Source organism: Capsella rubella, unplaced genomic scaffold, assembly GCF_000375325.1.
Source record: "Capsella rubella cultivar Monte Gargano unplaced genomic scaffold, Caprub1_0 scaffold_7, whole genome shotgun sequence".
In the NCBI taxonomy this organism is placed as follows: domain Eukaryota; kingdom Viridiplantae; phylum Streptophyta; class Magnoliopsida; order Brassicales; family Brassicaceae; genus Capsella; species Capsella rubella.
This window is the reverse complement of record NW_006238917.1, coordinates 4,843,480-4,856,890: the sequence shown is the minus strand read 5'-3', so window position 1 is coordinate 4,856,890 and position 13,411 is coordinate 4,843,480. Positions and strand designations below refer to the sequence as shown.

The following is a 13,411-nucleotide window of genomic DNA, read 5'->3' as shown; positions in this document are numbered from 1 at the left end:
ATTCCATCGAAAGGTCACAGAAGAAAGAAGACAAAACAGCATTAAGTTCCTCTTTTTTTTTTTTTTTTTTTTTTTTTTTTTTTTTTTTTTTTTTTTTTTTTTTTTTTTTTTTTTTTTTTTCCCCCCCAAAACAAAATTAAAAGTTTGACGGGAAAAAAATCCCCTCTAGGGAGAGCCACGACGGAACCGATGTGCTTGTATAGGAGAATTGTACTCCACGGCTTCTTGCTTTCTTCGCAAGGTAATATGAGCGTCCGTTTTCTTTCCTAGGGATACGGCGGATACTGAAATTCGAGAATGAAATCTTTACATCACTAAAAGAAGCAAACTCGGCTGCAAACGTAGGCCAATCTGACGGTGCCTCCAACACAGCAAGGATATCCGAACAATCTGTGGCAAAGCAAGCATTGTTCTGACGAAGCTCTAACATACACTCCATAGCCCAAAGAAGGGAGTCCCATTCGGCATGAAGGGGTGAAAGGGACCTCCTAACACTCTTGAGCCCAATCCAAGAGTGGCTTCGCGAGGAAATTCCTCTATCATCCAGTAGGATCCACCCAAGATCACTAAAGGGATCAGAATCAAGCCATGAGGCATCACATTGACATTCCAAAAGTGGAGAGGATAAAGGCCTATGGACGACCAAAGGAGGTGGCATAGGGACTGGCAAAACATATGTTTCCATAGCTCGCCGCCACACGTCTGCTTCATGTGTAGCTAGCAAAAGGGTCTCCTCAGGTGACTCCATAATATTCTCAAACATAAACCTATTACGGGCTTTCCAGATATACCATAAAATCCAAGGGAAGTTATGGATATTGGTTTCATCTATCCTCAATTCTTTACCTCTCCAAAAGAGAAAGTCAAAATTGTAAAATAGAGATTGACGAGGGAACACCGTCCCTGAAGAAGGTATAGAAGATAGAGCCCAGACTTGTCTAGCCGGAGGACACTCAAAGAGGAGATGATTAATCGTTTCCTCTTCATGGCCACAACGGAGACAATCTTTCTCCCTACCAATATGTCTAGAAAAGAGTCTTTGACAGGTTGCTACGCAACCCGATAGACATAGACATTGCCACATGAAATGCTTCAGCTTTCTTGTGGTTTTAGTTTTCCATACTTGTGCCTGGAGTGTCGAAACATCCGGTCCCTGAAAAGGGAGGTCACAAGGAGGGCGAGAAAGAATTCTCGCGGCCCAATACCCTGACTTCACAGTATAATTACCAGATTTTGTATGAACCCAGCTATACCCATCACTAAGGTAAGTCCGACTAGGGCGAATACCTAGAATAAGAGGTATATCCGTTGGGTCCACTAAAGCATTCAAGCGGTCAAGCTTCCATTCCTGGGTATCTCGATTCAGTAAATCATTGACGTAGAAATGCGGATCCTGAAAGGCGAGAACACTTTTAGCAGGTCGAGGTGGGATAGTGGGGAGCCACGGGTCAATCCATACCCGAGTAAGCATTCCGGAACCAACAGTTCTGCGAAGACCTGAAACAATCAGAGGCTTGGCAGAAAAAATACTCCTCCATCCATAGGAGGGACGGTTGGCCTTAATTATTTGTAAAGGGTCGTTATATCTATAGTATCTACCCCTCAAAACTCTGCTCAACAGTGAATTTGGGAAGCGAAGGAGTCTCCAAAATTGTTTAGCAAGGAGCGCCTGATTAAATTCACCCAATGTGCGAAACCCAAGCCCTCCTTCAGAAAGTTGGGTACATAATTTATCCCAATCTATCCAGTGAATACCATTACTCTCTGATCTGGTTTTCCACCAGAAGTTAGCAATGGCGCTACTTAGCTTAGAAAGGATGGCCTTGGGGAGTAAAAAACACGACATAACATATGTCGGAAGAGCTTGAGCAACTGCCTTAATAAGTACCTCTTTCCCTCCTTTGGAAAGGAATTTGACAGACCAAGTACTAATTCTCTTCTGGAGTCGATCGCGAACGAAGGAGAAAACTTGGGTTTTTGAACCGTGGATCTTTTCGGGTAATCCTAAATACGTACCCATACCTCCTTCAGTTTGAATATTTAAGATATTCTTGATATTGGAACGGGTTGCTGGAGCCACCTCGTGCCCAAACATTACTGAGGACTTTGCTTCATTAAGTTGTTGTCCTGAAGCCTCGCCATACCGACGGATAACATTTAGGACTTCTTCACCTTGGTCCGGAGTTGCTCTACAAAAGAAGAGACTATCATCGGCGAAAAGAAGATGGGATGTCGAAGGGCTTGCCCGAGCAATTTGAAGGCCTTGGATCTTCCCTTGCCTTTCTGCTTCATTTAACTGAGCCACAAGGGCTTCAGTACAAAGAATAAAGAGAAAGGGGGAGATTGGATCCCCTAGCCGGATTCCCCGGGACGGTTTTATACGACCTCTCGGGGTACCGTTTAAAATAACTTGGTACGACACCGAGAAAATACAAAACATCACCATATCAACCCATTTTTGGGCGAATCCCATTTTCAGCATCAAAGCGTTAAGGAAGGGCCATTCCACACGATCATAGGCTTTACTCATATCTGTTTTAATAGCCATAAAATTCTTCCGACAATTAGAATTTGTGCGGAGAGCGTGGAAATTTTCCTGAGCAATCAGGATGTTATCCGTGATAAGGCGTCCGGACACAAAGGCCGACTGAGTTTCGGAAATCATGTCCGGGAGAAATTTCTTTAAGCGAACACTGAGAATCTTTGAAAGGACTTTGTAACATACATTACATAAACTGATTGGCCTAAACTCCTTCATCGATCTCGGCCTATCGGTTTTTGGAATAAGGCAGATGTTTGTCTCATTTAGAGATTCATCAAAAGAACCGGTGGAGATGAAATTTTGGGCTAGTTTGACAAGGTCATTTCCTACAATATCCCAGAACTGCTGGTAAAATAAAGCCGTCAGGCCATCCGGGCCTGGAGTCTTCTCAGGGTTGAGGGAAAAAAGAGCCTGTTTGACCTCCTCAGAAGAGATTTCTCTAATAAGAGATTCATTAATCTCATCAGTTATGGACACGGGGATAGCCCGGAGGACAGAATCCAAATCCGAGGGATTGGAAGCTGTAAACAAATCTCTAAAATATGATATTGCTAAGGCCTCAATATCATCTTCATTATCTACCCATCTGTTATCCTGATCTAGGAGACCAATAATTCTATTTTTAGCCCGTCTTTGTTTGGTAGTAGCATGGAAGAACTTGGTATTCTTATCCCCATGTTTTAGCCATGTCTCACGACTTCGTGTCTGCCAGTACAACTCCTCTTCTCTATATGCATCACACAGTTTCCATTTTAACTCAAGAAGAGCTTCAGAGGAAACCTCTGGATTATCTTGAGCTGCATCAATCTGAGATTGAAGACTTTGAATAAGTTTTTCGGAATTGGTTACGATAGATTTCTTCCATTTTGACATAGACACCCGACAAGTTTTAATCTTTCGGGGAAGAAAACCTCCACGGCTATGACTGGAAGCCCTCCAACCCGCTTTGACAGCCTCCTTTAAGCCAGGTTTTCCAATCCACCTTTTATCAAACATAAACCTTTTGAAAATTTTATTCGGTCTATTTTGAATGGAGGCTAACATGGGTCTGTGGTCTGATCCCCACATTTTAAGATACTCCACAGTTGTGTGGGAAAAGATATGGTGCCATTCTTCGTTCCCCAGGGCCCTATCTAGGCGGGAACGGATTAAACCACACTGGCGACGCCCGGCCCAAGAAAGGAAATTCCCCGTGAATGGAAACTCGAGCATACCACAATTGTCAATCATTGTCCGGAAGGGGAGAAAGGAAGATTCCGATCTCCGTTTCACCCCTTTCTTTTCATGATTTCCGGTGATCTCGTTAAAATCGCCAAACATAAACCAAGGTTCCGATCGAATAATCCCTATCCGAGTAAGACGTTCCCAAACTTCCTCTCGGTTTTGGACAACCGGATCCCCATAAACAAAGGTAATATAGACTCGATTTCCATCAATGATTGTCTCAATATCCATTAACCGATCACTAAGGTACAAGAATTGAACCGGATAATCTTTTGAATACATAAGAGCAAGGCCGCCACTCGAACCTATTGGTTCAACAGTTTTAAGGTAATCGAAATGCAAAATAGATTGAAGTTCTTGGAGATACAAAAGATCATTTTTCGTTTCGGATAGAAAAAGAAAACCTGGGGAGAATGTGCGACACATCTCCTCCAGTCGACGTTTTGTGAGTTTTGCCTTCGCCCCTTAACAATTCCACGCTAGGATCCTCATAGGACTGTGCCGGGGGGGATCGCGGGCCCCTTGGAAAATCCGGCAACAGGAGAAACGGGTAGAGAAAGAGGAGCCCCAAGCTCACGGTAAACAGAAGAGGTCTTACGGGTAGAACGCGGCCTTGATGGGCCGGTTTTGATGGAGTGACGATTGCGAGGCGTGATTGCCTTAGTGGAATGAATCTTGCGAGATGCACGGCTGACTTTGAGAGATGGGCTGTGGGCAATCTTCTTTGACGGCCCAATACGTTTGGTGGGGCTTTTCTTCTTGGGCCTAGGATCATCCGCGGGAACCCCATCAGTCCTCTGCTCAGCGACAATCCGACTACGAGAATTGCCGGGACTAAAAGGAGCATTCTAGTCCCGGCATTAAGTTCCTCTTTCTCCCTCCATTTCCAGTAATACGCAGCAAGAAGCTATTTTTTTTTTCCAAAATTTCTCAGTCATAAAGCAAGAAGTATACATTGTTTCTTCAAAATCTTACTTTTTCTCACTTAGATAAGCTCAAAAGCTTGGATAACTCAGTTAAAAAAATGGTGAAACCGAAAGTCTTACTATTTCCCGGAGGAGACTCGCCAGAGCAGAGACCACCGCCGGCGTTAACTAAAGATCAAACTAGAGGAAGGTACATTCTCGTTCTCTTGTTTAAATTTCAGGCGAGCCTTTTTGTATTATCATGAAAAGTTCCTTCTTTTGTATTTTTCTTTTTTTTTTTTGCTTTTTCGTTTTGCTTGTTAACTTTAAAGTAGGGTTTACGGCTCAGATAATATGGTAACCAAAGGGGATTCAGTGGAATCAGAAGTTACTGAGAAAAACAGTGAAGGGTGTTTCGAAATCCTAGACCATATTGAGAAAAAAGCTTCATCAATTTTCGAGTTTTCGCTTCAGTTTGTCGACTTGAGTGACTCGCTGGAGAAGGAGGAGGAAGAACGACTGAGGGTGTTTGAAGTGAGGGAGAAGGAGCTTGGTTCGCTTGAAGATTCAGTATTTCGTAGATTGAGTGTTTTAGAAGAGAAAAAGATAGATTTTGATATGAGACAGGTCATTGAAGCAACCATCATGATGTTGGTGCTTGAGAAGCAGAGTGAAGAAGCAGAGAATAATAAGCTTAGTTTGCTTTTCGATTCGACTACAAAGGAACTTGAAGGTTTGATGACTGAGTTTCAAGGTAAGAAAGAGGAGGCTCGCCAGATGTCTGAGTTAATCCTTGAGAAATTATCTGAGTTAGAAAAGGCAAAGATGGATTTTGATCTTAAACAAAGGGATGAGACTGAGAGACTGAACAAGGAAAGTGAGGCAAGGGAGAAGGAGCTTAAGGCACTTGAGGAAGCTATCAAAGAGAAGACTGCTGAGTTGAACGGAAAGGAGGAGACTTTTGAGCTGAAAGTGAAGGAAGAAGCTGACAAAGTGAGAGAGGAGACTGAACTGAGGAGGAACGGTCTTGAGATTAAGGAGAAGGCACTGGGAATTTTTTTGAAAGAGATTGAATTGAAGCAGATTGAATTAGAAGAAAGATCAAAACAACAACTTACGGAAGCAGAGTCTCGAAAGAGATCAAACCTTGAAAGTGAAGCAAGAGAGAAGAAGCTTAACTCGCTTGAGGAAGCTATCAAAGAGAAGACGGCTGAGCTGAATAGAAAGGAGGAGACTTTTGAGCTGAAAGTGAAAGAAGAAGCTGAAAAATTGAGAGAGGAGACTGAACTGAGAGAAAAGATCTTGGGATTAAGGAGGAGACAATGGAAAAATTGTTGAAAGAGCTTGAGTTGAAGCAGATGGAATTGGAAGAAAAATCAAAACAACAACTTGTAGAAGCAGAGTCTCGAAAGAGATCAAACATTGAACTTGGGCCGTCCTTGTTGGCAAATAATGATAATGATGGTGCTTCGCTTACTCACCAAGCAAAAAAACAGAAATCTCAGGAAGCAGGTGATGGAGACATTGAAGAAATTGTCTGCACCGAAAAAAGTTATGAGGATCCTAAATTGTTTACTTGTCCTGATAGAAGGATTAATAATTTTAGCAAGTCAATGAGCTCTTTTGCTGTTGATCAAGTTTGGGCGTTATATGATCCCAGAGATGATATGCCCAGGATCTATGCTCAGGTCAGAAGAATTTTTGATTCCCATTCGAGTTTGGAGGTGACATTACTTGAACATGTCAAAACTGCAAAAGATACAAAAGCTATTCTAAGTGGTTGTGGGAGATTCGAATATGGAGATACAGAGATCAAGAATCACTTGATGTTTGTTCATGAGATGGATCACATCGTATGTGCCAACAATGTCATTATGAACCCAAGAAAAGGCGAGACGTGGGCTCTTTTCAGAGATTGGAATGTAAGTTGGAACAGTCACCCGGATCTGCATGAGCCTCCTTATAGATATGACTATGTGGAAGTCATCTCTGAGTTTGACGACCTTCTAGGCATTGGAGTGGCCTATATGGGGAGAGTTGAAGGATTTGCATCGGTTTTTACCCGTGATGAACAGCATGGAGTGATCAAGATCATAGTCTCGCCGGGGGAAATGCAGAGGTTTTCTCATAAAGTTGCATCGGTTAGATTGAGCGGAGATGAGAAAGAGGGAATCACAACTGGGTCTTTCGTGCTAAACCCTGCTGCTACCCCAAGCTACGATTCTGTGTTTGAGGAGGTGATGGAAATTCAAATACTAAGTGGTAAAGCTCCAACGGTGGTAAATCAAGATGGGTCTACTAAAGATCTGCCCATTATATTAGATTAAGTATTCAAGTCTTGCTGTGCACCTTTCTTATCTGTAATGGCTTTTGAGGTTGCAGGAAGTAGTAAAACAGTAATTGTTTTGGTTCACGTTTCTTTGTTCTCTACGGACCTGTCTATCATTTGAACTCCAACCAACTTCTTTTGTTAAAAATGGAAGAGAATGCTTTAGGAAAACTGCCTACTTGCTTGCTTCGGAAGAACTCATTTGTGGATTACTCTGTGTGTCTCAAAGATGCAACTTTGTTTTCAGATTCGAATCAGTTTCACGACTTGCCTTAAACCTATCACAACGACCAGGAGGGTTAACAGAACATGATTCTCTCTTATGCTGATAAATCTTGAAAGGTAACAGACTTAAACAACACTCTACTTGTATCAATACAAAGTGAAACAAAACAACAACAATCCCCAAGCTTTTCGTATATCCATATAATTCTCGAAACTTACAGTTCTATTAATGAAACCAAATTCGTACATTTACAATAAACAACACAGAACAGAAGAAAAGACTGAAAGACTAATACAACCTTTATATCCCCAAATGCTATTAACTATAGACAATACAATATAAATGCCAAAGATAAATGGAAAGATGAGAACTTGATACAATCCATAAGCTTTGCATAATCATTCCCCAAACAGAGTAGAGTAATGCTTTAAACTATCCTCGGGTGTTGTTGAGAATCGAACCCAAAGTCCCCAAAACGGCGAAAGCAAGCAAAGGGCTAACGTCAAGCGTATCGAAGACGGGAGGGATAACGTTCCTGAAGAGATTAAGATAAGGATCACACAGATCCCTAATCGCAGACAAAGGCTGGCGATCCCATGGTATGTTCGGGAACCAACTGAGCAAAACTCTGACCATCAGAACACCACTGTAGATATCGAGCCATTTCGATAGCCCCGCCGCAACTACAGTTAGTGGCGTGTTCAGATAGCCGGCGGGACGATCACGGAGCGACGCGAAGAACAACGGACTCGCTGCTCGGAAAGATGACTGAATCTGTGGAGATAGGTGAACCATTGCGACGGAGAGCTTCTGAATTAGGGATTTGGTTACGACGCCGGCAAGAAGAGCGAGGGTGGTGATCGACCTAGTCGAATCGGAGAAGGGGAATTGAGAAGGGGTTTTATCAGTGGAGAGTACCGGAGACGGCGAGGAGGTAACGGCGGAGGAGACGATGGTTCTAGGGTTGTGTAGGGAGAGATTGAAGGAGGGTTTACGGGGAAAGGAGAGCCGTGGACGGAGGAGGATTGGAGGTAATCTGGGGTTTGCGAGAATTGAAGCGCGAAGAGTGAGGCTGTTGGTGGTGGAAGTTGCCATCTTTGTTGGTCGGCGCCGGAGAATACTCACTCCTTGTCTGGGAGGAAATATAAGGTAATGGACTAAAACAAAACCTTTTTACAAAAAAACTCTATATATCTTAGAAATTTATTTTAATTACAAAACTAGCTCTTTTGTTGAAAACATTTATCAACAGATTTAATTAATTGATTTGCATCAAACAGAAACATAACCAATTAGCATTCTCAAATCTAAAATCCAAAAAACCCAAAATTTCATGTATTCTTATATATATATTTTTATTGAAATTTTATTTTTTCAATTAATATAATTGATTTTATAAAAAAAAAATAAAGTTAAAGACATTTGCCTATAGTTATTTGTACTAATTTTTATAGATTGTTGTTGAAATTTCCTTTATTTCCTAGATTAATAAGAATTTTCCAAGTGGATGTGTTTTCGCGGCAAAGATATTAACGACCATAAGAGTTAAATGGAAGCATTGCTAAAAATAGAGGACAATCATCCGACACCAGTCAAAACCTATATGTCTTCTCCGTCGTCCACCTAAATCTTATTTACCCTCAAAAAAGCATTCCTCAACTACAAAAAAAAAAAAAATTCTTGAGAGCAAAACAAAACAAAACAGGTTCTATTTGCCAAGAAAACACAAAAAAACATCCGTTGTTTTGTTTTGTTTATACTTGATTACTCTTCCTTGTGGGGAATGCTAATCGTAGATTTGTTCGTCAGAAATGGAGCAGAAGAGCGTGTTGTTTTCGGCTTTAGGAGTTGGTGTTGGCTTAGGCATCGGGCTAGCATCCAGTCAAAGTTTGGGTAAATGGGCAAACGGGCCTCTCTCTGCGGAGGATGGACTTACCGGAGAAAAGATTGAGCAAGAGTTGGTTAGGCAGATTGTTGATGGCAGAGAGAGTAGTGTCACTTTCGATGAGTTTCCTTATTACCTAAGGTACATATTGCTTGCTTCCTGCGTTAGGCTCTCTTCCAGCTTTGTTATAACTAATTTCTCATTTTTATCTTGCAGTGAGAAAACTCGGCTTTTGTTGACAAGTGCTGCTTATGTTCACCTTAAGCAGTTTGATATCTCCAAGCACACGCGTAATCTTGCACCTGGAAGTAAGGCCATTCTTCTGTCTGGTCCTGCTGGTAAACATCTCATTTCCTTTTGTGTTCGTTCTCCTTTGATCTTTTTGTTTTTCAAATTTTTGGTGTAATTTTGTTTGTCTCTCTTTACTCTGCAGAGTTCTATCAGCAAATGCTTGCAAAAGCATTGTCTCATTACTTTGAATCGAAACTACTGCTACTTGATATAACCGACTTCTCTATAAAGGTGATTCATTGCATAAGATTTGGTATCCTCCATGAAAAGATGTAACTTTTTTTTGCTAAAGGATAGCTTGTAAGCTTTCTCTTTCCTATTCGTTGTTACAGATACAGAGCAAGTACGGATGTGTCAAGAAGGAAACAGTACGTTACTTTGTAATCTTATGTTGTGTAGCCTTGTTTTGTGTGTTTGTTCAGACCATGATTGTCTTTTTTTATCTTCTCTAATGTTTGCTAGTCTCACAAGAGGTCTATTTCTGAGATGACATTGGACAAGATGTCGAATTTGATGGGTTCTTTATCTATGCTCTCCCAAAGGGAAGAAACCAGAGGTACAGTATCATCAAATAAATCCTTAGCCTTCAATTTGTTTTTGTTTTTGGGGGCTTATGTGTTCAAATTCTTATAAATTCAGGGACCTTGCGTAGGCACACAAGTGGCAACGATCTTCATTCAAGGTACATTGTGTTGTTTCATATCTTTTTTGTATTGTCGTTTAATTAAGCTGGAGTATAGCTTTGAATGTTTTATGCTAGCTCACTAGTTCCTTTTATGTAACACTTCAGGGGATTTGACGTTACAAGTCATCCTCCCCGACTCAAGCGGAATGCTTCTGCTGCCTCTGATATGAGTAGCATATCTTCTCGTTCTTCTACTTCTGCTTCAGGTGTGAAATTTTCGTCTTGCTTCGTGATAGATAGTAATTTGTTTTCATAGCATATCCACTTCACCAGAAATTTCAATGAATCATTTTCTTACCTCCATTTGTGGCTGTTTATACTTTTCTAGCTTCAAGCAAACGCAGTGCAAACTTATGCTTTGATGAGAGACTCTTCCTTCAGTCACTTTACAAGGTAACACCTAGCATGAAATCAGTAGGGCACGATTCTATCTCGTGCAATTCTTAAACTGAACAGTCGCTATCTTTGCAGGTGTTGGTATCGGTTTCGGAAACCAATCCTATAATAATATACCTGAGGGACGTTGAGAAGCTCTGTCAGTCAGAAAGGTTCTACAAGTTGTTCCAGAGGCTCTTGAGTAAGCTTTCAGGCCCTGTTTTGGTTCTCGGCTCAAGACTATTGGAACCTGAAGATGACTGTCAAGAAGTAGGAGAGGGCATTTCTACTTTGTTTCCTTACAACATTGAGATCAGACCGCCAGAGGATGAATCTCAACTTATGAGCTGGAAAACAAGATTTGAAGATGACATGAAAGTGATACAAATTCAGGACAACAAGAACCATATAGCTGAGGTTCTTGCGGCGAATGATCTTGAATGTGATGACTTAGGTTCCATATGCCACGCAGATACAATGTTCCTAAGCAGCCACATTGAGGAAATTGTAGTTTCTGCAATCTCATACCATTTGATGCACAACAAAGAACCCGAATACAAAAATGGAAGGCTTGTAATATCTTCCAATAGGTACTAAGAAGCTCAGTTATCTCTTCCAAAAAAAAAAGATTTGTCTTTCTTAAGCTAACTGATTGAATGGATCTTGAACAGCTTGTCCCATGGACTGAGTATTTTACAGGAAGGTAGCAGATGCTTTGAGGACTCCTTGAAGCTGGACGCAAACACTGACCTTAAGGTATTACAGTTCTGACCACGTGCTTTTGAATTTTGAAGTGACTAAAATGTGAATGGCTCTGGTGCAGGGAGAGGAAGGTGAAGGGATAATAAAGAGTGAGTCGAAATCTGAGACAGCTGCTCCGGAAAACAAAAATGAGTCAGAAAGATCAAATCCCTCGGCCAAAAATGAATGTCCCCTGCCTCCAAAAGCACCTGTAAATGTATAATAGTCCATATGATTCAACATCGTCATCCTGATGTCTTTTCCTGAACATAGGTTTGATTTTTAATCCTGTCGATGTAGGAAGTTGCTCCTGATAACGAATTCGAGAAGCGCATAAGACCAGAGGTTATCCCAGCGAATGAGATTGGTGTGACATTTGCTGATATAGGCTCACTGGATGAAACCAAAGAATCACTTCAAGAGCTTGTTATGCTTCCTCTTCGTAGGCCTGACCTGTTCAAAGGTGGTCTTCTAAAGCCCTGCAGAGGAATCCTCCTCTTTGGACCACCTGGTACTGGGAAAACTATGATGGCAAAAGCCATTGCAAATGAAGCTGGAGCTAGTTTCATAAACGTGTCAATGTCCACAATCACTTCAAAATGGTTTGGAGAAGATGAGAAGAACGTGAGAGCTTTGTTCACCCTCGCAGCCAAAGTGTCTCCGACTATTATATTTGTGGATGAAGTGGATAGCATGCTGGGACAGAGGACAAGAGTTGGAGAGCATGAAGCTATGAGGAAGATCAAAAATGAGTTCATGACACACTGGGATGGGCTAATGTCAAATTCGGGTGATCGCATTCTCGTTCTTGCAGCAACAAACAGGCCGTTTGATCTCGATGAAGCCATCATCAGGAGGTTTGAGCGAAGGTAAGCATGCTCGATATGCATTTCACTTGAAACTCTGAGCTTGTGCGGTACTAACTCCAGCTTCTGATTTTGTTTTGTTGGGAGACAGAATCATGGTGGGTCTTCCATCGATTGAGAGCAGAGAAAAGATCTTAAGAACCTTATTATCAAAAGAGAAAACAGAGAATCTTGATTTCCATGAGCTTGCACAGATGACGGATGGCTATAGTGGGAGTGATCTCAAGGTTTGTCAAACTTCTCATCTTACTTTACCAACACCCCAATCTTTCTCTCTATGGACTGATTATTGTGAACGTTATACAAACAGAACTTTTGCACAACAGCTGCATATAGACCTGTGAGGGAGCTGATAAAGCAGGAGTGCTTGAAAGATCAGGTGAGAACTCCTCAATTCCTTTCCTTTATTTCCCTACTCGTACCGCTTGAATGAATATTTCAATGGTGGTTTCTCATAAAACACAGGAGAGGAAGAAGAGAGAGGATGCCGAGAAGAGTAGTGAAGAGGGGTCTGAAGCAAAAGAAGAAGTGTCTGAGGAGAGAGTCATAACACTGAGACCATTGAGCATGGAAGACATGAAAATAGCTAAAAGCCAGGTATGTTAAAGTAAATTAGTTGCGTATTGATGACGATCTTGTGCGCATTAACACTAATTGTTTTGCATTTTCAGGTTGCTGCTAGTTTCGCAGCAGAAGGAGCAGGAATGAACGAACTCAAGCAGTGGAACGAATTGTATGGAGAAGGAGGCTCCAGGAAGAAGGAACAACTCTCTTACTTCCTTTAATACAAATACCTAACCCACTCCTATTCAAATCTTCTACAAAGACATCTTCCCGTGTGTATTTTGTTTATAAGTCTAATATTTCTCATTAATTAGTATTATCATATTAAACATTAATTCCAGAGATTTTGTAAATAAAAACATGTACAGTTAATCTATCTCTTGTATCGTACTTATTTTATAAATCTTAACTGTTTATGTCCTGCTTGGAAATGCATTAATCCTAGTTGGAAACTCAATAGTCAAGAATGTGGCATGTCTAGCTTACGGTTCTTATCAAGATCATAGCTCATCATCACCAAAAATGGTGAATTATAAGGAAGATGTTTATTAAACAGGATTAGTACATACATGATACATTGTATTGTATACATGATACATTGTATTGTTTTAAGATATACTATTACACAGGGAAGCAGCAGGTAAGAGAAATGGATACTGAGATTTTACCGTTACGTAACATGTCTGATACATTGTATTGTTTTAGAAGCTCGCCACTGTCTTGATGTAGCCTTCATCTTCAAGAACCATTTGTATTGTTTTAGAAGCTCGCCACTGTC

At 41.1% G+C, this 13,411-nt stretch overlaps 3 protein-coding genes and 1 pseudogene across 4 annotated transcripts; 2 read left to right on the top strand and 2 right to left on the bottom strand.

The window, feature by feature from the left end:
* Nucleotides 1-136: 136 nt before the first annotated feature.
* On the bottom strand, nt 137-4,258 carry LOC111829292 (annotated as a pseudogene).
* A 187-nt stretch (nt 4,259-4,445) lies between these two features.
* On the top strand, nt 4,446-7,171 carry LOC17878275. Of its 2 annotated transcripts, none has more exons than XM_006283369.2 (3): nt 4,446-4,882; nt 5,007-5,715; nt 5,991-7,171. In XM_006283369.2, exons 1-3 carry the CDS (start codon nt 4,791-4,793, stop codon nt 6,996-6,998), a joined length of 1,809 nt encoding a protein of 602 aa, XP_006283431.2. In that variant the 5' UTR covers nt 4,446-4,790; the 3' UTR covers nt 6,999-7,171. The 2 variants fall into 2 exon arrangements, with proteins under 2 accessions (XP_006283431.2, XP_023634579.1); XM_023778811.1 differs by having other exon boundaries at nt 5,004-5,715.
* Nucleotides 7,172-7,400: 229 nt separating this feature from the next.
* LOC17880543 (ylmG homolog protein 1-2, chloroplastic) lies at nt 7,401-8,375 on the bottom strand. The gene has a single exon (XM_023778817.1). It carries the CDS (start codon nt 8,319-8,321, stop codon nt 7,659-7,661), a length of 663 nt encoding a protein of 220 aa, XP_023634585.1. The 5' UTR covers nt 8,322-8,375; the 3' UTR covers nt 7,401-7,658.
* On the top strand, nt 8,285-13,043 carry LOC17878058. Its single transcript, XM_023778813.1, has 17 exons — nt 8,285-8,375; nt 9,036-9,252; nt 9,328-9,449; nt 9,545-9,633; nt 9,735-9,770; nt 9,865-9,958; nt 10,042-10,084; nt 10,193-10,293; nt 10,416-10,480; nt 10,559-11,052; nt 11,134-11,218; nt 11,286-11,420; nt 11,504-12,072; nt 12,161-12,296; nt 12,380-12,448; nt 12,535-12,666; nt 12,741-13,043. Exons 2-17 carry the CDS (start codon nt 9,038-9,040, stop codon nt 12,852-12,854), a joined length of 2,499 nt encoding a protein of 832 aa, XP_023634581.1. The 5' UTR covers nt 8,285-8,375; nt 9,036-9,037; the 3' UTR covers nt 12,855-13,043.
* The last annotated feature ends 368 nt before the right edge of the window (nt 13,044-13,411 follow it).